General features: G+C 55.7%; 2 protein-coding genes across 2 annotated transcripts in view; one reads left to right on the plus strand and one right to left on the minus strand.

Annotated features, from left to right (window-relative positions):
* Nucleotides 1-1,390: 1,390 nt before the first annotated feature.
* LOC119103479 (succinate--hydroxymethylglutarate CoA-transferase-like) lies at nt 1,391-5,058 on the minus strand. The gene is made up of 2 exons (XM_037227034.1): nt 4,062-5,058; nt 1,391-2,341 (listed from the first exon to the last, which is right to left on the minus strand). Exons 1-2 carry the CDS (start codon nt 5,004-5,006, stop codon nt 2,129-2,131), a joined length of 1,158 nt encoding a protein of 385 aa, XP_037082929.1. The 5' UTR covers nt 5,007-5,058; the 3' UTR covers nt 1,391-2,128.
* Nucleotides 5,059-6,372: 1,314 nt separating this feature from the next.
* LOC119102571 (cdc42-interacting protein 4-like) overlaps nt 6,373-24,323 on the plus strand; it is a 29,489-nt gene continuing 11,538 nt past the window's right edge. The window contains 9 exon segments of the mRNA XM_037225974.1: nt 6,373-6,625; nt 11,333-11,448; nt 12,619-12,669; nt 18,191-18,338; nt 18,786-18,890; nt 20,580-20,603; nt 20,605-20,733; nt 21,666-21,851; nt 22,448-22,675. Of these exon segments, the coding sequence (XP_037081869.1) occupies nt 6,602-6,625; nt 11,333-11,448; nt 12,619-12,669; nt 18,191-18,338; nt 18,786-18,890; nt 20,580-20,603; nt 20,605-20,733; nt 21,666-21,851; nt 22,448-22,675 (1,011 nt within the window). The 5' untranslated portion in view covers nt 6,373-6,601.

Raw genomic sequence — 24,323 nt, forward strand, 5'->3', positions numbered from 1 at the left:
CAAGGTAAGTGAGGCTATTGTGACAGGGTAATTCCTTTTTACTCCATCCAAGCTGTACTTCGCCGCAGATACAACAGCTGATTCAGCGTCATGTGAAACCAATGCACCAGCACCTTTAACAACCATTTCCTCATACCGTAATGCATCACTTCATGCCAACAGTCACAGCAAAGCCTGAGAATTACAATCACTGCACATTTCCTACAACGCTTTCACAACCAGTTCGAATACCGTTCCTTCCCAGACCTCCGTACTCGACACGAGAGCTCAATGAACGACAGTTAGCGAGAGTCCGTTGACATTACCCGATAGCCGACAGCTGCCACGTCGCTCGTTGTTCATGTCATTGGGAATTTGCCCCACACTCAGAGAATGAAGCCATAAAACGTCGCCTACCTCTGACCCTTGCAGAAATGACAGGTACCGCTGGGATGCGAATTGCATACCTCTGACCTTCCACGCGCTTCTCGAAACCCCTGCGCTACCAGCGTAATTGTAAAGCGGAGCAGTAAAACCACGGCACAGCACGGCATAAAATGCTGTGTTGCCCTCGCTCACTAGGAGCACGATGTCACGAGCTGGGAACAAAGCCAAGACCTCCAGCCCTCGGACACCCACGCCTCCCATCCCGTTCAGTCGCTCGTTCCAACTCGAGCTCAGCATCACCCTGGCAACAGGCCTTTTGGTAGCTTATCACGGCGGCTGGGATCACTTGGAAGAAATATAACCCCCACAATGCTTGAACGATGCACCAAAACATTTGTCCCATGTCGTTTGGCTAGAACGGTAGAACGAGCAGAAAAGTTGGTTCCAAAGGCTTAACACTCCAAAAAGCAGCATTTGATTTGCTCCTCGTCTTCGGCCGTAAGGTCACGGAATAGAACAGTGTCATATGGTGGGCACTATTGTGTCGGGCGACTATCACTGGGCCCGTGCTGAATTCAACACGTTTGCAAAATCGCTGCAGCTTAGAGGATATTCCCGGCAAAACAAAAATTAAGGGAAGTGTGCTGTAGCCTTTCAAGCACTTAATTTATTTTGGTGAGCCCAATTCGTTTAACGCTCGCTCTGATGGGGGGAGGGGTCGATGCGACCTGCCTCTCAGGTTTAGTGAGGATACCTCTCGGGCATATTGTGCAATCGCGCCAAAACTTTCGGCAGCCTACGCTTGCGCTGTAGCTAAAAAAGTGTTCATAGCTTTTCTCGTTTCGAAATAGCGGTGGTTTGGAGGAATACTGCACAGCGATCTGCGTACGGTGCGATGGCAACCGACGACGTCGTAGAACACGAGAGGCAGGCCGACATTGCTCATTACCGGAGCCATGTATCAGAAATGCTTAAAATATGTCAAAATTGACACCAATGTACTACGAATCAAACAAGGGACACGTCTGTTTATGCTATGTATTGTCACGAGGCATAGTCTCGTATTAATTATGCAAATCTTAAAAACGCGCTTTCAACGAATAGCTGCTCTTGACTTGACATAATGGTGTCAATTATTGACTTACACAAAAATGAGTACCAGTCGTGAGATCTTCATTAGTTTGGAAATGACAGGGGGTCGCATCGACTTCCCTCCTCACCCCATCAGTTCGCGTTATGAAAATCGGCGAATCGAGGCGAGGGTTAATCACTCGTCCCCTCTAACGCGACATCAGTCAATGTTTTGCATCTTACAATCCTGGTCCGACCAACAAGGTGAGCAAGAGGGTACCCCGCTGTACTCGCAGTCTCTGGGGTGGCGGCTGTCTTGCTCGAAAAGATGGAGCCACCGTCCCACCAGGCAGCATCGCTCCGTTTCCCACTCACGCCCAGTCGATGCCCACCTTCACCAGTCATTTCTCATTGTCAAGAGTCACTGTTTACTGTCAGTAGGCACTACCCACTGTCAGGATATACTGACGAATGCAGCAGCCACTATCTGGCATCTACCGCCAACAGTCACTACCCGCAGCAGCATCCAATGGCTACCGTTAGAAGCCACTGGATGTCCACTCTGAGGCGTCAGCACGCGAGGACAGCGGTTACTGAAAGTCCTCGCCGAGCCCGACCCGCCGCCATCAGTGATCGCCCAACTCGCCATGCCCCGTCTGCCGTCCGCAGCCCCCGCCGACCGCGACGGGTGTCACTGGATGACGCCGCGCTGGCGCAGTTCGGCCAGCCGGTGGTCGTCGAGCGCCATGAACTGGCGCAGCACCTCGTCCGTGTGCTGGCCGAGCAGCGGTGGTGGCGCGCGCACGCGGTTCTCAGCCTTGCTGTAGCTCACGGGCGGCGCCACTACGCGCAGACGGCCGGCCGTCGGGTGGTCCACCTCCTCCACCAGGCCGTTGTGCAGCACCTGCGGCAGGGCATCGAGGGTAAAGCGTTGGGCAGCCGGGAACCGCACGGAAGCCCAGCAGGGGAGGGGTGAGACGGCAGAGAAGGGTACCGAGTACCAGTACCCTTGGTACCGGATCAGGGGTAACACGAGTGGAGGCGGCAAGCGACGGTCGGCGCCAGGCCCAAGCACGCACCTGGTGAAAACGGTCCCGCAACATTTTGAAAAGACGTGCCGAAATGGGAATCTCTCCTTCAAGCGATTGGGCGCCACCAAGCACCGTTTTGATCTGCATGCATGAACGGTTGTGGTATATTCTCTTAGTCCGTGCGCTTTCACCCTATCTGTTCCATCTTAGTGCTGCATTGTACCGGTCAGTCTTAACCCTCGTTTTGCTCTTCGGGCGCACGAGACACATGTGATGTACGTCATGCAGCGCGGCAGTCGTGTCAAGATTTTATCGCGCTGCGATCCGAAGCCTCCGGTGCACGACGAGCAATTTTACCGAGCAGATTTTTGCAGCGCGTGCAAGCACTTCGGCTTTTAACGCGGCGATCCGAACATCGAACATTGGGAGTAGCGACATACAAGCACGACGGCCGTTGCTTTCTTACAACGGACCGTTACCAAGGCCAGATACTGCTGCTGGATTGCCGGGGCCAGGACAGCTTGTATTTTGCCGTTATTGCATTTGTTGTTGTTTCCATGTTGTTTCCAAACTGGTATGAGGAACCACAAAAAAATTCCTAAACCTCACCACAACAAACTTGGATATTATCTCAAAACAATGAGCTGTACCTCAAAACAATCAGCTACGAATTTCATACCACGAAACAACAAACCTGAAAGTCTTCCGGATGGTTTCATTGCTGATGTCGAGATGCAGAAAGCAATTTTTTTTAATCCACCGACGCATAAGGCTCGTCAGGGTGCCTACAGCAATAAAAAGCTGACGGTCACATGATCTTAAGACTCGATAGAAGAACTAATCTAAATGACGGAAACCAAGAATCGGATGTCGAACACTGGGAAACACAACCAACGAGCAGTACAGCAATCTACTTTAAATAGCCTGGCAGCACCCCCAAAACGACCATTTCATCCATTAGCACCCTCTAGCCCGATATTTCATGCTAGCTCGGCGACTGCGCTCGAAAACAAATGCTCTCTCCAGCTTGTCTTAGTAATGAAAACTAGCATACTTTACGAAATCGACGAACGTTTTTTTCTGGAGGTGATTTAGAGTAAAACTATACTAGAGAAAATGATATAAGTGGATAAGTCACTACAAGATGTGAGGGTGAATCCGCATGTAGTCGATGTAGATTGAAAAAATAAAAATGATGAGCAGATTGAAAACTTGCGACGTAATCGTTATGCGCCACAACAGACGCTTCGCAACTCTGTAGCGCGCTAAAATGAATTTCTTATACAAACATGCTGAGTTATGACCACTGCTCTTCCCTCCTCCGCTGTGAATTTTACGTACGCCTCTGGGTCGATATCAGGCGTAACATGAGGCGTGACATTGATACCGCTCTGCGGTCCGCGATTCTGTACGTGCACTATGCCTTATCTTGTCTAACCCACATCAATCCACTAATCCACTAAAAATCCACCGGCCAAGGATAAGGAAGCCAGTCCTTGGCCAAAAAAACGCACACCGCAGTGCGATTCCCACACCAAGCACCGCAGCGCGTCCCCAGCACGCGGTCCGGCGCCGCTCGTTGCGGCCCCCTACCTGCGGGTCGCTGAACACCTGCTCCATGTTGTTGACGGGGCCGTAGGGGAAGGCGCTGCCCTCCAGCACGCGCAGCCACTCAGCGGTGGTGCACTCGGCCAGCCGCGCCTCCAGCACCGGCACCAGCTCATGCCGGTGCCGCACGCGCAGCTCGTTCGAGGCGAACCGCTCGTCCTCGAGCAGCCGCGGCAGGCCCAGCTTGACGCAGAGGTCGGTAAACTGGGCGCTGTTGCCGGCGCCGAGCGTCAGGTGCGAGTCGCGCGTGCGGAACATCTGGTACGGCACGATGCTCTCGTGCGCCGTGCCGAGCCGGCGCGCCTCCTGGCCGCCGTTCAGGTAGTTGGAGGCCAGGTTGGCGAGGCACGCCACCTGCGACGACAGCAGGTCGCAGAGCACGTGCTGGCCCTCGCCGTCGCGGTACCGCTGCAGCAGGGCGGCCATGATGGCGCCGTGGGCGTACAGGCCCGTGGCCAGGTCAGTCATGGCCACGCCCACCTTGGCCGGCGGGCCGTCCTCGTCGCCAGTGATGTGCAGCAGGCCGCCCAGCGAGGCGGCGATCACGTCATAGCCGGGTCGCGCCGCGTACGGACCCGTCTGGCCGTAGCCGGAGATGGAGCAGTAGATGAGGGTGTCGTTGAGCGCGTGCAGCCGCGCGTAGTCGAGTCCCAGCGCGGCCATCTTGCCGGGCAAGAAATTCTCGACCAGCACGTCCGCCTTTTTGGCCAGCTGGCGCACAATGTTCTGGCCCTCGGGCGTGGCGATGTTGACGGCGACGCTGCGCTTGCTCCGGTTGATGGAGACGAAGTAGCAACTCTGGTCGCCGATGAAGGGCGGGCCCCAGGCGCGCGTGTCGTCGCCGCGCTCGGGCCGCTCGATCTTGATGACGTCAGCGCCCAGGTCGGCCAGCAGCATGGTGCAGAAGGGACCGGCCAGCACGCGCGTCATGTCCACCACCGTAACGCCAGCCAGTGGTGCCTGAGAGGAGGCGGGGCGTGTGGCTCTGGCTGGCCGCGGCCGCACTGCCCGCAGCAGGCAGAGCCCTGTCCGCAACATGCCAACAGACTCCTGCAAAAAGGTACTGTGTCATGCATGGTCTCATGACTGTCATTGGCATTTCCTACTAGTTGAACAGAGCAGAACAAAAATAGACCACTGGACCTCTATTTGCATGAAATCATCCATGAACCTAGCAAAAACCAGGACGTCAGCACATACACTGGATTTTCTTGACAATTACAACCTGGATGGGGCTAAGGTACCAGCCATTACTGGGCCCTGGCAGCAGTCCTCCAGTGCACCCATATGACAAAGGCACATCATCTGCCACAATGCACTTAGCATCATTTTGGGAAACAATTGTTTGGGGACTATAACATTGAGTCATGTTGTTTATGACCTTTAACATTTTTGGGTTCTGGGATCACTGCTCTCACCCCTGCCCCCATGTTTTAACATGCTCTTGTAAGCCATGCACATGTTGCCCTTTGATTGTTTTTAATTCAAGCATTTTCCCTATGCCCTGGGATGTCACATTTCAGCATGTAAAGGGTAAGGTGTACATAAGTGTGCCTCCACCTAACAGGACTTTTCTGCAAAAGATGCTTCCTTAGCATGAACCTGGGCCCACAAATACTATAACATTCCAAAGATTAAACATCGCCAACAATGCCTCACTGCTCGCGCGTGCAACTCACTGCACAGCAAAACCCTATTTCTCAACTACTCCCCGCAACACAAGCTATAAAAATCTTCCAACACATTAGTTTACAAATGCTTCTTACGTAACCATTGCAGCGTTCTTCAAGTACCAGCCCCCCCAATGTCAAAACACATCCACATAACCACCAACCTGTCCAGTGCTGAAGGCACCATGAAGGTGTAACACGTTCGTCACGCGGTTATGAATATTGTTTAAAAATTAAGAAAATTTTCAATTTAATTACAGATTTCTTTGAAGATGTGTGATATTTTTTGTAAAAAGGCTAGTTTTTAAATAAAATGTGTGCTTTTGGTAAAAACAAGGTTTATTTAAGGCATTCTATCGTTTTTCGAACACAGGCATGAAAACTCTAGGGCGAGGTCGCTGGTAGAAATGTTTCTTCCACGTATTCCAGTTGAGTAAACGATTTTCTGGCACCAAATATTATGACGTAAGATATGATATATATTGGATTTCATTCGACTTCTAAGTATTTTTGACGTCACTAAATTTGTACTTTCTAAGGAATTTAAAGCGATTAGCAATGGCTACTACAGTACCGTGCGGGGCGTTTATGTTCGAATGCGACGAGCACGGTCGGTATCTCCGCCGTCTGCGCGTAAACCACGTCGGGTGAATCGGGGGGCTGCGGGCAAGCGCGGGCGGGTGTGGATGCGAAAGTGCGTGTGGGTGCAGAGTCGGCCGTTGGTGCGAGAGGTTTCGAGTGAATTTTCTGGTGCGTCTATAGTGTGATTTACAACACCATGGTGTGACTCAACGTGAGCACAGCTTGAGGAGACGCAGCAGAGGGTTGCGGCTGGTGCAACCAGATCTCTTGGACATGGCGTGGGGTACCGAGCTCTGGGTGAGTCATCAGTTATATTATCTCGGTAGTGACTTAAGTTAAGTTTTTCAGATAGGTGATGCTTTCTAAAAATCACCATGATCACTTTTAACAAGAATTGACTGTACGATTCATTTCTAACAGGTCCAATTCAATGCCTTGGAAGGATATATAGGTGTTGAAGTTGATTTGCCTCATCACATTTCAGCTTTAGATAATACCTTGTGGATGCCTGGTCTATAAGATGTTGTCATCCTTATGGAACAAGAATAATGGAACACTTTTCAAGACCAGAGTAGCATGAGCTCAGTCAGCTGGCATGCATCTGGTTATATATAGACAGTGTCCAGGCTGCAAACCATGGCAGATTTTGGTGAGGTCTTGTGGGGCAGAGGTGGATACAACTTCCAGTTTGGGGCAGCTTTTCCAGACTCTGTGGCTGAAACTCTTAAATTGGAGCATTGCAGGCCTAATGTACTCCATAGCATGCCCACAAAACCAGTAAGATCACACAATATGGCCATATGTGGCAAGCAGTCATGTTGGGGGTAACTAATGCCAACAAAGTTTACTTCATATTGAGTGGCATACTGCCCTGTGTATGGCAGGATGCTGTCCACTCAGTGTGACAGTGTGAGTGGTGTCCTTTTTGGTGGCATGTCTCTGCCTTGGTTTGCAGATAGGTACAGTGTGCAGTGCACAGGTTAAGGTTTTGTTTAGGATGCAGACATAAAGGGTCCAACACTCCTGAAAAGGCCCCATACATGAGCTGATGTCTGCCACTCAGAATGTCTAGCTTGGTGGTTTAGTAATTTTTTTTCAGGAAGAGAATATTTTCATATATAATTAAGATATTTTGTGCATACTACAATGCCTCATTTGATTGAAGCATTGGGCTAGCTGAAATAGATGATGGCTGTGCACTGAATTTATGGCATGTGGCATCAAAATTGATTTGAAAATGTTAAGACACACTGTGCTCCCTTATGACCCCTGACAAGTGCAAGGTGCTTGAGTACACAAATGGTTGAGTAGATGCCAAATCCAGTCAAGTACCAAATGCCTGTGAGTGCCTACAGGCACTTGCACCAGAGTTCATGAAAATGTGAGATGTGGCAGAGTCAGGTAAACACATTCTTTTGGTTTTGTGGTATCATATTGATGAGAAAAGTGTCATGTCCTTCCAGTACTTTTGAAATGCCTGTTAGTATAAATTGTTTGTCCTGAGGTCACAAAAATAAAAGAGCAGTCAAAGTTCTATGTTCTCATTTATTTGGTGTTATTTTCATGTGATCTCAGGTGAATGGCATGTAAAGGATTAGAGAAATGATAAGGGAACTATGTATTCACTTAGGCCAGGGAGCACAACTTAAGAAGATTGTTCAGGATTTTACCCAAGTTCACCCATGAATTATGCTTTGGAGTTTTTGTAGCTGCTACTATTTGGTGTCTCAAATGTATTTCTCAGTCAAGTGAAAATTTTTGTCTTTAAGCATTTAGATGCAAAGAAAATGGCCAGGGATTATTGAATTTGACACCTCCAGTGGAATTCTACAAAAGATGGTTTTGGTGAAGTTTGGCGGCAGCATGAGGTGTGATAAATAGAATCTGCCTTTGCTTTCTCAAATCCTGATATGGCATTGTGTCATTATCACTTTTCTCTTTGCATTGTATTGCACCAATTCTTCATGTGACTATTGGGCTGAAACCTTACAGAAACCTGTGCAGATATAAATGTAGATGCCCATGTTGCATTGCACCAATTGCCACTTTGCTGGCAATAAAATTTGCTGAAAATCAGCTTGTCCATCAATTAATGCTGTGATCAACACATCACTCTTATTGAATGGTATCAGTAGTTTGAAATGATTCTGAATGTGATTGTTTTGTTTGTTTTAAACTGTACTATAGCCAGGTGGTGCAAAGAACCATTCCTGACCCTCAACTTTTTGGGAGCTATTGCTCCTGTTTAGTGGAATGGTTTGATATGAGGAGCAGTTAGTGTTTCAATATTCTACCTCTTAGGTGTCTGGGGTGTCAATATTCTGTCATGCTATTGCAACCTTGGCTTGGCATGTCCTGCCCATTGCCTGTTCCCGTGCCTGCTATGGGCCAATTGCATTAAACATGGCAGCAGTCAACCCAGCATTCAAGGCTTCAGGCTTGACAAATAGGCTGGGCATTTCAGGTGTTTGGCTTTGGGGTCAAAGGGCAAGTGATTAGCATCAATGAATTGCATGTGGATGCTGACAGAGAGCAAGGATTCTGGTTAGCATGAATTTATGCCTCTAACCTGGACACCCAACCGGACAAATTTAGGGTGTTGGCAGGAATGGCAAGTATGACATTAACAGCATAGGTAACAAAATAGTTGTCTGTGCAGTCTTAGTCAGTCTCTGATATCAATGTCACATTACAAAGAAGCCTCGGAAGTTGTTTTTAAGCAAGCATTTTCATAGATTGTCTTTTGTTTCCCATACAGCAAGTGGTCTTTAGGCAAAGGCTCCAGTACAAAGGCCACTCAACCAAGTAATTTAGGACACTGTTTTTTACTAGTTAAATTGTATTTATCTGGCATGATGTGTGATTCACTGTGTAAAAAGCCTTGTTTGTTCACTACCTGTGTTGTTGACAAAGACTATGGAGTAGATCACAAGAATGTGCCTGAGACTACTTGTACATTAGTCCATCTTTTGTATTTTTCCATCCACTGGGGGCAAAAGGGACCCTCCATACTTCTTTGAGTGGAGGGTCCCTTTTAATCCCAGTAGTCTGGGACCCTAGGGGCCATTCAGTATGAGGGATAACATGCCTGAATAAGAGCAGGGACACCTGAGCATCATGGGTCAGGAACAAACAGCAGGCAGTGTTTGCGACCCGGCGACCGTTGTGTCATGTCCGTGAGCCTGTGCTAGTCCCCCCGACAGCACGTAGGTATCACTTGACGTGGAGGTCTTTTTACACAGTACACAAGTGGGCCCTCGTGAGAAAGGCAAATAAGAGTCTTCAGATAGTAGCACCGAGAACACTGAACTGAATATTTTAACGGTAGTCCTGGCCGAATGAAAGAAGGATTGACAGCACTCGTTGGCGATTGTCGAGGCGAGCGACGGAGACACAAGTCGTTCACATCGGCCGCGCGCCGGCCGGCGGTCCGTCCCAGCCCGGCAGCCTGTACCGAGTCGAAGGCTGGGCTCTGACTGCACTCTCTCCCCGTGCTCCCTCTGACCTCTCCCGCCTCGGTCGGGGCTCGCCGCCAGGTCACGTGACCTCGTCATAGCGCCGAAAACGGAGCGTCGCTCCCGCTGTCGGCGAGACCTCCCTCCCGAATCGTCTGCACGTCGTCTCGTGCTCTCAACAAAGTCAGCTGGTGCGGTACAGCGATGCCAGGCCGGCAGCGCGGTGCAGTATAGCGAGGCCAGGCCTGCAGCGGGGTGCAGTATAGCGAGGTCAGGCCGGTAGCGCGGTGCCGTACGGCGAGGCCATGCCGGCCAGCGCAGTGCCGTGCAGCGAGGCCAGGCCGGCAGCGCGCTGTAGTATAGCGAGACCAGGCTGGCAGCGCGGTGCAGTACAGCGAGACCAGGCTGGTAGCGCGGTGCAATATAGCGAGGCCAGGCTGGTAACGCGGTGCAGTATAGCGAGGCCAGGCCGGTAACGCGGTGCAATATAGCGAGGCCAGGCCGGTAGCGCGGTGCAATATAGCGAGGCCAGGCTGGTAGCGCGGTGCAGTACAGCGAGACCAGGCTGGTAGCGCGATGCAGTATAGCGAGGCCAGGCCGGCAGCGGGGTGCAGTATAGCGAGGCCAGGCTGGTAACGCGGTGCAATATAGCGAGGCCAGGCTGGTAGCGCGGTGCAGTATAGCGAGGCCAGGCCTGCAGCGGGGTGCAGTATAGCGAGGCCATGCTGGCAGCGCGGTGCAGTACAGCGAGGCCAGGCTGGTAGCGCGGTGCAGTATAGCGGTGCCAGGCCAGCAGAGCGGTGGCTCCAATACAGTACATTATGTGGAAGATATTGCTCGATTGCGGGGTGGATTCGAAACGCAGAGGTGCCTGAAGGGAAGGGTTTTGTATGGCCCAAAGCGGCGTTTGGAGTTCCAGTTATATTTCGCGGTCCTGGGCGAGACAAGTGTGTCACACACCTTGCCGCCGCGGCAAGTTATGTTGTGCCCTTAACAGTGGCTTTCAGTCTCTGCATACCATACATATTTCGTGGGAACGCACTTTTCTCTTCTGGAACTTACTTTATGTCTGCCTGCCTGTTATTGATGATACCCAGCCTGCTATCGCCAGAAGTGACGCAAACCCCAATCGTTAATATTATCGCCGGCGGTGCTGTCGCGCTGGGCCCAATACCTGTGCGGTGACTTCCCACGTTTACCGCTTATCTCGGTCCAGTTGGCGCGACCGCGGCGTAATAAGTTACAGCTCACGAGCCGGCTGGAAATTGTGCCGAATGAGTGCGTGTGTCCGCATGGTCGGCGGCCGTTACGGCGCGGTCGTGTGGTGCGGATCGCGTCAGACGCCGCCGGCCGCATGCCACTGCATGGTATTCGTCGATGTGTGTCATGGCTTATTGCACACCTGGCGATGCATGCGGCGTATCTCGTCAGGAAAATCGCCAAGCCGCTCGCCCAGGCGTGATCGGAGAGGGTCTGGGGCGCGCCGGTGACGTCCGCGGGCGGTCCTTCGCCGCCCGTCCGTGACGGCCGGATGGCCTCTCCGTTGCAGGACCAGTTCGAGAACATCTCGTCGCACACGCAGAAGAGCCTAGAGTTTCTGGAGAAGTACGGCCGTCTGGTGCGCGACCGCTCCGACGTCGAGAACCGCTACGCCGCCGACCTGAGGTCAGTCTCGCGGCACGACTTAGTGGGACGCCGTGCCGTCAGTTCTGAGCAGCTCATAGTAGGCGATGGAGGGATATTGGTGCGTCGCCTGCGGGTATGTGTGTCTGCGGGAGCACTTAATACTCTGAAAGTCCGTGACTGCCGTCGTGTTAGCGCCATTAAATAGGAGAGGGCGCATTATCTCCAAATACATGTCTTAGTATGAATGAGCCTCAATTAAACTATTTGGGACTGTCAATGATTTTCGTCTCGAGGACCGTTATTGAAGACTGTCGAAGACTTTCTGTCGAAGACTGGCGTTCTTGTAGTCTTGTAAAAGAAGTAAGCACGAAGGTTTGGCCAGTGTTTCATGCCATATTGTTGTAGTAACAGTTGGATGGATGGGCTTAAGCTGCTTGTAAACACAAATGAGTGCATAGTTCAGTGGGAGTATATTTCATTGGGTGTATATTTTGGCGGACGTGTGTTTATGGTGTGAAATCATTAATTATTTCAAGAGGATGTGTGATGGGGAATAGTTAACATCCAAATGTGCATAATAATGTGGGAAGAAGCACCTTTACGCCCGAGCACACCACGTTCTCGACGTAGGCCGTGGGTGTGAATGCGCTCTCTGGGCTCGGCCGCGGCTTTGGCTCCGCGGTTGCTCCGCGCGCTTGCCAACAAGGCCGAATAATGCCAAAGCCGAAGCCGCAATCGCGCGCATCATCTCGGAGCGCGGCTGACGGGCTGGGAGATTGCGGTGCTGTTTTGGCACGTGAGCTGGTGTTTGGCGCGCCGCGCCGTTCACGCCCGGCCTCGGTCAGGTCACGGGGGTTACCGTGCACGTGAACGGCCTGGTGACCCCTGGGCACCGGCGGTGCGTTCAGTGACTCGAAATGAAAGTGAACTTGCGTGGTTTTTAAATGTCATGAACGTGGTTTAAATGTCAAGCCGTGTTAATTTGTGTGTCTGGCTGAGCCCCGGCAGTTCGATCGGCGTCATACGTGTATTGAATGATAGTTATGATACTTTTATGCATACATGTGAAAACAAACAGTGCTGACAGCGAAAACGTACAAGCCTGTTTGACGGCCGGGTTGCTTTGTTATGTAAATGCGGGATGAACTGTTGAAAGAAATGTTATTCAGCGCCGTTGAGAGAGATTGACGCAATTACGTTCGTTTTCAGAAGCCTTGTAAAGAAGTACCAACCAAAGAAGAAGGATGACGATGACATGCAGTAAGTACATGCTTTTAGCATCCTTCCTGTCCCATGCCGGGGCATTGCCCGTTCCGCTGGCAGATTGGCTAACAAGCTGTTTGATTGGCTACTGAATGACGCCGCCGCACCACCGCGACGCGTCCCACGCCAGTGCGTCGTCGGCGCCGCGCTCACCGCGAGCCCCGTCCTCCTCCGCGGCGACGCCTCGCCCGCGTCACAAGACGGCCCGGTGACTCCCGGCGCGGCACGTGCGGCGCCGGGTGGGGCGCACATGGCGCGGCCGGAGCCCGGTGACGCCGCCGCTCTCGCTGCCGCTATTTCGGGTCACCGGCCTGCGGCCCCTCCTCCCCCTCGCGGCACGCGTCCGGCGCATCCGCCGCCGCCGCCGCCGGTCCAGCTGTCGGCTGCGCCCGCCAGCCCCGCCGGGCCGGCGCACGCGGCGGCCGAAGGGCGCGGCCAGCTTTTTACCAGTGGCCTTCGCTCGGCGCCGGTGCGTGTCCCGCGCCGGCGCGCTCGGCGGCCCGGTTTGTGTGTTGCCGGCGGCTCGCGGCACGGCCGTGTCGACGCCGGCGGCCCTCCGCACTGGGAGAAACCGGCGGCCGGGCGAAAGCTGGTCGGCCGCGCGGCGCCAGGCCGGTCGGCCAGCGCGCTGTTTTGTTGGGCCGGTACTTGACGGCTTGACGTGGCCGCCGGCGACACGTGTCGTAAATCGCCGCCGGTAAGGCGGCGGCGTGAAATTCGCGGGCGGTGAAACGGGCACCGGCCGCGCGCCGGCCGCGGTGCGTCAGCCGCACTGTCGGCTCTGGCGGACCTGACGCGGACCTGACGCAGCGGTGACCAGGCGGCCGTGTGTCACGGGCCGGCTGTCGCTGCTGTCGGCGCCGTGACGCGGCGGCGGGCCATGTTTGAGCTGGCACGCTGACAAGCCCCGTCGGCGGTCAATAGCATCTCGAGACCTTGCGGCCGCGGCGCTGAGGCCGTGGAGCGGCGTCGGCTGGAGGAGTTCGCCGGGTGCCCGGCGCTGGTCTCCCGCGCTTGTGACTGGTGCGGGCCCGGGCGGCGGGGTCCGGCGCCGGGCCGTGGCTCGCGCGGCCACGCCCCACGCGGCCCCGTCGGCCCGCGCTTCCCACAGCGCCGGCCTGCTGAGCGGCCGGGCCGTCCGCTCCGGCGCCGTGACCTCCGTCGGCGTTACGCCAGGCCGACCGAGCGGAAACGGCGCTCGCTCCTGGATGGGCGTGGCGGGCAGATGGCCGCCGGCGAGGCGGCATCTGCCCGCAGGCAAAACGTGGAGTGCATTAGTTGCAGGGATTGAGTCACTGCAGGAGTTTCCGCGGCTGTGACGCTAACGCAAGAAAGTCACCGAGTAACTGTAAGGACAGTATTGCGGTCTTAAAGCGGCTTTTATGGACCACCAGTCCTTTCGTTTTTTTTTGTTACTGTGATTATATATATATATATATATATATATATATATTATGTATATATACATATATTTTGTATATATATATATATATATATATATTATATATATGGCAAATTACACCTTGCACAGCAATGGAACCGACACGAATGTACTCTGCGCATGGCTTTCATCGGCCATGTGTGAACCTGGCATTCAGGCATAACGTGCCTAATTTATTTAGGCAATTCTTCATTGCACTGGGTTTGAACAAGGTGCATTTTCAGCGGTGAATTACCGTCCACTTATTTTCTTTTGCATTGATGCTGCTGTTCTCAAACAGTCTTGTTTTCGTTTGACCGAGTTTTTACAGGCTTGGCTTTGGTATCAAAGTCCTTGCTAGTGCAGACTCCATTGCGAAGACGCTGAGTCTGCCACTAAGTAGCCCGTTCGCAGCTCGGTGCCCAGTGGGCAGCTGTAGCTAACCATGCAGTGACTACGAATTGCAGGGCTGAACTACGAACTGTGCTTGGTAACCGCTAATTTATCGCGCTGTTAACCCCGCCATTTTCCCGATATTGTCGTCAAAAACGCAAACGTAGCGCCTGCCAGCGCCACCAGCTGGGCCCAGAATAGCCTCGACCGCCGACGCGCCCTGAAGTCAATCAGTCCTATCGTCAATCAGTTACCGTTTCCGTCGAACAGTGGAGCTTGTACTGGATGTTTGAGTGCCGAATGATTACTTCCTTGGCCGTCAGGTTGTGTCATTATTATGGCTTCATTGACTTGGTTTATGCTTTGCTTCAGGTTTATGTCAGGAAAACTGGAGATCTTTTGGTGGCGTGAGTTAGCACTGACCCAGAGTATATGTTGTCATGAACCGATACAATCTCAAACCTCATCTAGGAACAGCTGTTCGCAAGTGAGCTGACATTAGTTTGCGTTTTTGTAATGAGCCTTTACCAGCCGAACTAATGGTTTTATGATAGGCATGCCGGCACCAGTGCGTGGAGTAGTAAGAGCAGCCAGTGGCATCCCAATATTGCAAGAGATTTACGTTGTGTGCTATGAGTTCCGACGAACATTACCAGTCAGTTTTCGGGTGATTTGTAGCCGATTTTTCAGGAATAGTTGCATAGTTTTAGAGACATGGTATCGTTGCGGAGGGCTCTGCAGATTTCGCCGCCCCGACAAAGCATTGTCGGGAATGTCAGTCGTAGCTCGGTGGCCGCGCGGCGTGACGCCCCCGCGCTCTGAGCGGTGCGTCGCCCCAGCTTCCGGCGCTGTCTCCAGCCGCCCGGCGGTGGTCCGTTCTTCGGTGTACGCCTGGGCCACTTCCGTTGATAGTGTGTGCACGGCCCCGGCCCCGGGCTGGCGGCTGGGCCGGCTTCCCGAGCGTCGCTCCCGCCGGCGGGACGCGTGGGACGTACGCCCGCCGCACGAGCGTCCTCAGTGCTGCCGCCCACCGGCGCCGAGCGCGGCCCGGCCGGTGTTCCGCCCGGCGTCAGTCGGCCGGCGCCGGCGACGGTGTGACGCGTCCCGGCCGGCCGGCCCACATCGGCCGCCGCCGCCGGCCCACCGAATTACCGGCTGGGAAGTGGCGTGACGAACAGCGCCATTGTCAGCGTGGTTGCGGTCACCCGAGGTGCCGCGCGTGCGTCGCGCCCCGCGGCGGCTCCTCGGCGGCCCCTCGGCGACAGGCCGTCGGCTGGCGATCAGCTGAGCCGCACTGACGGGCCAGCGCCGCCATCTGCGCGTGTGGGTGTGGGTGTGCGCGCGAGCAAGCCCTGTGCGGAGGTCACTACGTTATCTTAACAACACAGGGCGAGGGGCGGCGACGGCTGGGCCTCGTTCCTTTCTGGCTATGTCTAAGAACGAGAAATGCAAGCGATATCATGATGCGGTTGGTGAGATGTGTGCCCTCCTGTCCGTCCCCGTTGCGTACTTCAGAACGCCGTGGCGGCCACCGGACCGGCGGTCGCCGTGTGGATCGGTGGCCGGTGGCGCCGATCTGGCGCGGATGCGGCTGCGATGACGGATGGACCGGGAGTAGGCCGGCCGGCTGGCGCCCTGCCGCCACCTCGTGTGCGGCGGCGGCCTCCGCTGCCCCTCTGCATGGTGGGGTTACGCCTGGCGTCCGGCCCTAACGGAGCTGTGTCTGTACCTGGCGACGCCGGTACACGTGACGTGTGGGTTTGAAATGGGATGGAGGCTGTAACCTTTTTGATCATCGAGTTAGTGGGAGCCCAGCATCGCCCGCGGTGAAAGCTCCCTGCGCGGGCCAGGCCTGGGCGTGGTTCTCTGTCATCACCATGGGGATATGATTTATATCCGATGATAGGTGGCCGATATTTCGCTACCCATGTCGTCATTCCAGGTTTGTTTTAGACATTGCCGCTTATGAATGGCCTGTGTTGTCCATTCTTTTGCTTTGTCAGGTGGGTGTCTGGTTGCAGGCAGAGATGGCCAAGTGAGCATTTCTATGATCGCGAGCGAAAGGTTTGAGATGCCATCCAAATTAAAAGCCCTGCAAAATCAGTTGACTAGGCGTGATTCTTGCTGATTGTGGGGAAGAATGTCGCGCTGTTGATAGCTGGCATCGGTTGCTCATCATTATCGAAGGGTCTGATCCCCAACGGCGATAGATCGTGGCCCAGGGTTGGAAGTCGCGTCAAAGTAGGCGCACAATCACAGCGACGCCCAAGTTGTAGACTGGGCGTCGCTGTGATTAACGTGACCAACGATACGATCACAACCCAGGGGTGAACCCGCAAGATGTTTGCATCATGGGACAGCCTCACTGGGGAAAAATAGTGACACCAGTCATGCCCGGGGATGTGCTGCACTTACCGTACGCAGCTCGGCTATGCGCCTAGCGCGAAATGACCACTTCCGTCGCAGGGCTCTTAAATCAAAATGTCAATCGGTCAAAATCGTCCATCGGCTATTGGATTAGTCCGTTCAGCCTTTGAACGGGCTTGTTCAGTTATGTCGTGTTCTTGTGGTTAAAGGGAATTCTCCTCCTTTGAAGATATTGAACCAAGCATGAGACATGATGACGTAGCTCACTTTTATTTAATGATATACTTTTAAGTGAAAAGGCTGCCCTACCCAACGCAATTTCTCCGTTAGGTAAGTACGTTCCTCAATAGGTTATTGCTTGATTACGTCATCGTATCTTGCGCAACATTGAGAGCCAGTTGATGGCCGTTATGTCCTGGAATCGTGCTCACGAACTCCAAATATGAACGACTCGACCACTTTATCTTTTTCGGCCTTGATCGCTCCATGGCTTACAGAATGGCAGGTTTTGAGCGAAGTTATTATGACGTAATGAATGCCAAGATGAACTTGAAATACTGTCCCGAAATACTCTCCCGATTTTCGCGGGCCTGTAGCTCAGGAAGTAGAGAGGTTTAGGTCTTAAGAAGGACTGGGCTGTGAACTAAACCGAAAGGTCTTCAAAACGGCTATTTCAGTTCAAAACCTCATATAAATGTGGAACATCCCTTTAATAGGTGGAGCGTCATAGCGTAGCTGGCTTTTGTGCCGTGTGCGTTGTTTTTTTTTAACAAAAATCACTTAGGCCCATCAATCGTTCGGTATCGGCGATCGGCGATCGCCCAGGGTTGGGCTCGATCGCATTTCGCGTATCAGGACCGAAACAGCTAATGACGCGTTGTTTTAAGTCTCATGAAAATTTAGCTGCGAATGACAATTTTCTCCTTGACTGCATGCTATTGCCAGACTTGACCTGGACAGAGGCTGCTCTGATGCTTGGTCTGCGATCTCAGCAGGCCTGCCTCCGCCCCATTGGCGTCATGCCGGCAGAGCGAGCCGACGGGCTCTGCCCAAGGACTGGACGGTCCCGGAAACGGGCGGCGCTCCGGCCCGACCTGGCCGTAACCTCCGCCCGGCTGGAGGCGGGGAGCACATCGCGTGCACTGCTGAAAACTGTCACTTGGTCAGGGAACCGGACCTTGGTCAAAAGTCGCGGCAGGTTCTTTTGCGGTTCACTTTTGAAATACTATGCCATCCAACTGAAAGTGCAATGATGCCAAGAAAAAGGGCAAGACAAGGTTGTGATGCGGCCGCGGGTTTGCGACGTGCAGCGACTGCAGCGGTCTGACCTGTCGCCAGGTTCAGCGCGCACACGGCCTACCGGCAAATGTTGTCGGAGGTGGGCGACCTGGCCGGCCAGCACGAGGTGGTGGCCGAGCAGCTGGCGGCCAGCGTCACCGCCGACATCACGGCCGTCTCCAAGGAGCTCAAGGACGAGCGGAAGCGGGTGAGAACGCGCCGGTGGACCTGCCGCCACCCGCCCTCCCGGCGCTGGTCCGGACCGACTGCCAAAGTCAGCTGACAGGTCGCACGCTTCGGCTGGATTGGGCTCGTTGGGTGTAAAAATAACCGCGCGATGTGTCGATGTGTTGCGTGAGGGCGCCTTGCTTTGGGCAAAGTCAACAGTGCCGTGTTGTTTTTAATTAGTGCCAAACGCAGGGTTGTTTTCTGAGTGCTGCGAACATGGTTAGATGACTGTAGTTCTTGATCCGTGTTGACCGTTGATGGCTTCCGTGAAATCCGCTTGTGCTATCTCCCGGTAACGTTCTCGGGCCGGCTGATTCAGCGGCCTTTAACGGGCCACCGCGGCCTGACGATCTCCGAGCGCCGGCTGCAGATCTGACCGCTCTCGGCGGCCGTCACCGCGTCTAACCCCCGCCCCCCGCCCCGGCAGCTGCTCCACGAGGCGTCCCGTCTGCAGGCGCAGCTCCACAACCAGCGGCTGCAGCTGGATAAGGCCAAGCGGAACTACGAGAAGTCGGCCCGCGAGGCCGAAAAGGTAAATGTTTACGGCTGGCCGGCTATTTCGGCGCTGTGGGCGCGCTGTGCCCGGCGGCAACGCCTGAAGGTTGCGGCGCGTCCGCGGACGGACGCTGCGGGAGAAAGTGTGGGAGGGGCCGGCACGCTGCTGTCTCGGCCCGGGCAGGCTGCCGTCTCGGCCCGGTGAGACCCCGCCCCGAACCATCCGCCGGAAGTGAGCCAGCTTCCGGCGTCGCCCCTCCCCCTCGCGGCGCGCCGGCGGGCCGTCGGTGCCACGTGCGGCCCGTCGCTGGCGCATGTGACCGGCGGCCGGGGGCAGGGGGAGGGCGAGACTGCGGCCACTGACTCAGCGTCGGCCCGTCCGGCCGCCGCCGCCGGCAGCCGATGAATGAACCATGAACGGGCGAGTCACCGGGCGCCGGCCGAGCGCTCCCGCTATGGAGATCACCCGGATTTGAACTGGCGCCGGTCTGCCGGCTGCTCGGCAGCCGTTGCTGCGCGACGTGGCGGGTGCGGTGACGTGTTGTGGACGGGAGCGGCGTAGCATAGGGGGAGGGAGGAAGGGGACAGAGAGGGTGGCTGTCCCCCCCCCCCCCTCCCCCTCTTCTACCGACAGGCAGGGGGCGAGTGCGTGTTTTTACCTCCTCAAAAAAGAAATTGAGGCCCCTTCTGCCCGCGCTGAATGCCCGGTAGCTACACATATGTTGTCGTGTTTATATCGTGAAGGCCTCCATGACTAGGCTAGGGGCTACTAGGTCGAGCTTAGAAGACCGTTTTCTGCAGCGAGAGGTCCGTTCGCTGGAACTGGAAGCCGGTTTATGGATTAGCTGGCCCATGTAATAGGTCAGGAGGCCCTGTGTTGGGATTAAGATATCCTTCGCTGAATCGGGAAGGCTGCTGTAGTGATCAGTAGGCATCTATTCTGGGGTTTTTGAGTGTCGATATTTATTCATACGGATATGAAGGTCTTAAGCAATATGATAGCGGGGCCACGTATCCCTGCTCCTACCCCCACCCCCGCTAGAGAACGACACTGTTCAGGGGTTCCCTTGTGAAGAGGCTCTATTATTTCATATCGGAGGCCTCCTGGAAAATTGTGCCCCTCCCCCCAACTCAAAATCCGGGTTGCCGTCCTATTCGTAACATCTCTTTTAAAAAGTATACGCTGAGATTACAAGGACATGTACGCTCAGAAAACCTTATTTCAGGTCTTGTTGCAGAAAGCTTTTTTTAAGAACGGCACTTAAAATTCCAAGGTCTACGTCCGGAAGGCATACCTTCAGGTCTTGTTCTGCGAGCCGTGCGTTTAGGAAGGACTGCGTTCGATAGGTCCACTTTCGTAACGTCTACTCTGGCTAGGCATACGTTTAGAATGTCCGCCTGCACAACGCTTGCCCTGCTCCCAGAAACATTGCGTGGAGAAGGCCTGTTCGCACAAAGCCAGTGTTAAGAAAGTTTGCTCCCAGAAATCCGTGCTCTGAAGGCCTGCTTGCAAGGGTTCCGCCAGTCGGGCTGGGGGCCTGGACGTGGGTGACATGGTCTCTCTAGCTCTCCATGATTTTTACGTTGTCCTAAGGCGGTGTTGAATGGAAAAAGACCTTAAAAACTGCTTTGTCTCCCGACTTAGCAGATAGTATCTGTCTGCCGCTGTCTATTTTTCCCTGGCCCTGCTTTGGTGCCAGGCGCTGATGCAGCTGCTCTGTCTCAGGCGCTCGAAAACTTCCATAAGGCCGGACGCCGACTTCAACTTGAGCCGGGCCGAGGTGGAGAAGCAGAAGATGAACTCCAGTCTGCGGGAGCAGCAGTGCGAAGACAATAAGAACGAATACGCCAACCAGTTGCAGAAGACCAACGACCTGCAGGTGCTGCTGACGTGGCGCCTCCCGGACGCGCGCCCGGCGGCTCCAGCCGGCGCCGATCTGTTTTAAGCCTAAGCGCCCTTGTTGGCTGCTCCACACGGCACGACCACGCCACTGAGCACGTGTCATGGGACATGACAAACTGGCGAGTCTGCGAGCAACGCGATTGCTGCTGGTGCATGGTAACTGCAGCCAGTGATGCGCCTCACAAAACACCACTTGCACCCTAGACCCTTTCCCAACACTTGACCTGCACAACCCGCACGGACTTGGCTCTATTCTCGGCGTCAACCATAGCCGGCGGACAGCTGGTGTGTGGGTGAGCCCTCCGTGCCACCGCTCGCCGCGCGCGCCACGCCCACATCACAGGCTGTCACGCGCGGCCGTACGTCTGGCACCAGACGACAGCACACGCCGGCGCCGGCCCGGGCCCGTCTGGTCGGTCCGGCGCCGGGGCTCGTGTTAGAACCGGCTATTGGTGCCAGATAGATACCAGGTCCTGCACGGTCATGGCTGTCAACAGTCCGCTGTTTTTGTGAGCGTTTTTGTGTTCAATCCAGCCATGTGTTCCACGTGATACTTCTCGCGGAGCTTTTCCGCCGGTCCGACGCAGTCTAGTCGGTCCATATCTGTTACGGGCGTGACGTTGTATTGATGCCGCCGGCCGAGTGTCCGTGACGCGTTAATGGCCTAGAATTGCCGTAATACCCCCCGCGGCGGTCGGGTGGCCACGGATCGCCGGCGGCGGCGGCTGTCGCCACTGGCCGCACGCTCCACTCGTTGGCTGGACGGGAGCCCTATCAATCGCGTCGGACGGCCCAGTGGCCGGTGCCCTGACGAGTCAGCCGGCCGCCACGCCGGCCAGTGACCCGCCGTACCCCCGCCCCAACCCCTGCCCGCCGCCCGCTGACCGCTGCTGGCCGACGCGCCCGCAGGAGCAGCACTACGGCCGCCTCATGCCGGCCATCTACGACGACCTGCAGCGGCTGGACGAGCGGCGCGCGCGCTGCCTGCAGGCGCACCTCCGGCGCGCCGTCGAGATCGAGCGGCACGTCTTCCCCATCATCCACACGTGTCTGGACGGCATCGTGCGGGCCGCGGATACCATCGACCCCGAGAAGGTAGGCTGCGGAGCGGGACGGGACGGGACGGGCTGCTGCTGCTGCTGCTGCTGCTGCTGCTGCTGCTGCTGCCCGGGCGGCCGGAGCCGCCCGCCGGGTGTCGTTTGACGCGATCAGGTCTCCGATAATCGGTGCACCGGGCGCCAGTATCAGGCGCGAGTGACGTTATCGGGTCATAGTGCCCCTGCACGCGGAGATATGCGGGGTGGCACGCTGTTTACATGAAAGGGAAGGCATGTCACCAACAGGACTTGATAGAGCAAGTTTGTCCCCAACAGTACATGGTAGGGCAAATTTGTCCCAAACAGTGTATGATGGGAAGGCCTATCCTGAGCAGCACATGGTAGGGAAGGTTTGTCTCAAAGAGCACGTGGCAGGGAAGGCTTATCCCGAACAGTGTATGATGGTGAAGATTTGTCCCGAACAGATGATGCAGATGCTATCCTCTCAGTTCCCGTCGTGTGTGACATACGGTAGATGGTCGTTGCCTTGGATTGTATCCCGCCGAAGTGAGAGGCGGCTGTTGGAGGTGGCGGTGCGGGGCGGCGCTGGTGCGGCCAGCCGGTGACAGGGCAGCGTTCGTCCGTGCGCCGCAGGACTCGCAGCTGGTCGTCGAGCGGTACAAGTCGGGCTTCGAGCCCCCCGACTCGATCCCGTTCGAGGACCTGTCGTCGGTGCGCAACGGCGACGTGTCCACCTCGGGCCATCAGATCTCGTCGCCCGCCATCACCGACTCGCCGCGCGGCCTCACCATCAAGGGCACGCTGTCCGCCGCCAAGTTCAAGAAGCGCGGCGGCCTCTTCGGCATCTTCAGCGGCAGCAAGGTGGGCTTGCCACGCCTGCTACTCCCTCGGCCTGGGCCACTCCCCTCGGTCTCGCCACCCCCTCGACCGCCCCCTCGACCCGGGCCACCCCTCGGTCTGGGCCACCTTCTCGGCCTGGGCCGTCCCCCGCCCTCGGCCATCCCCCACGGACTGGGTCACTCCCTCGCCCCCGGCCATCCCCCCTCCGTGGCCTCGGCCACCCCCTCGGCCTCGGCCATCCTCCCGGCCTGGGCTACGGCCCCCCCCCCTTGGCCACCCCCTCCCCCCTTCTCGGCCTCGGCCTCCTCCGCGGCTCGGCTCACAGTTTCAAGGCGGACGCTCAGTCTCGCGTTGGCGGTGCAGACGTGTCGCGTACCGTAACGGCGCCGTTTGTGTCGGCGGGCGGTGCGCGCCCGCCGTGTAATCCCCGCTGTCTGCCGTGTCCGCAGAGTGTGCTGTCACGGATTGCGTTCGTAAGCGGCACACCTTCACTAGTCAGCATGGCCCGTTGTTTTGATTGGTTGCGCCGCGCTGGCTGGTCGGGCCGAGTCGCGCGCGCGCGCGCGCCCGCTGCCTCGTACTGGTGTACATAGCCGCCGGCGCTGACTTCGTCTCTTTGCCCCCCGCTCTCTCTCTCTGTCTCTCTGGTACCTCGCCCGCCCTCCCCGACCGGTCCCGGCTCTGCTGGCTCTAATTCACGGTACGCGGTCGACGTAAGTAACCACTAACGCGTGTGCGCGCGGTGTGGACGGTGGCTGGTCTGTTCGTGCTTCGTCGCTAACTTGCTTCGCCGGTGGGAATCGGGTTTCGTGAGGCGCTAATGAGCTCACTTTACTAACTACTGGCCCCGCTGCGTCCGGGGGGGACCCTGGCCCCGTGCGTAAGGTGAGCAAGCATGGGGGCCTCGCAAACTAACGCACGCACAAAAAGTAGGCCGGTGGGTGTTATCGCAGGCGCGGCGTATGGGCGGGCTGGCCTCGCGTCTGGCTGACAAACGGCATTTATCGCTGGCAATGCCGGACACTTCACTGCCGCACCAGTTGGGGTCGGTGTTTCTTGTTGCCAGCTCTTGTTTGTTGTTCACAGACACAGCACATACCACATCCGACCAGCTGCGGAAATGGTTCGCTGTACTGTCGGTGGCACGTTTGCAGCCATGCTCTTGTTTTGGAGATAAGCAAGGTACTGCTGATATCAACCCGGAAGGGCATTCTTGAGCGTTGCTGTTGCAACAAAATCGTTAAGATCTCAAACCTAAAAGCACAAACAAATTGTTGAAATATCAAACCTAAAAGCACAAACAAATTTTTGAAATCAGGTTCTCGGGCCTAAAAGCACAAACAAATATAACAAACCTGAAAGCACAAACAAATGTACTGAAATAGTTGGTCACCGGCCAGGAGTGGACAGCTGCCGTCCGCGTCTCCACCCCGCCCACAGCCCGTCCGGTGTCCGCTGCCTGTAGACGGGCGGACCCCGCGCAGCCAGTGCCGCTCACCGCCAGTCAGAAGCAGCAGCAGTCAGCGCAGTAGCGCGGGCTCTCGCTCCGTGGCAGGCGGTGTCGGTGGCCGGGAGTCGCGGTCAGCCAGCTGCGCCCTGCGCGCCGTCACGTGTCGGTGCGAGCGAGCGGCGTGGGGGCGGGCCGCACGGTCCGGGCTCTCGGTCAGTG

Source organism: Pollicipes pollicipes, unplaced genomic scaffold (genome assembly GCF_011947565.3).
Source record: "Pollicipes pollicipes isolate AB1234 unplaced genomic scaffold, Ppol_2.1 Scaffold_5724;HRSCAF=6776_pilon_pilon_pilon, whole genome shotgun sequence".
NCBI lineage: Eukaryota > Metazoa > Arthropoda > Thecostraca > Pollicipedomorpha > Pollicipedidae > Pollicipes > Pollicipes pollicipes.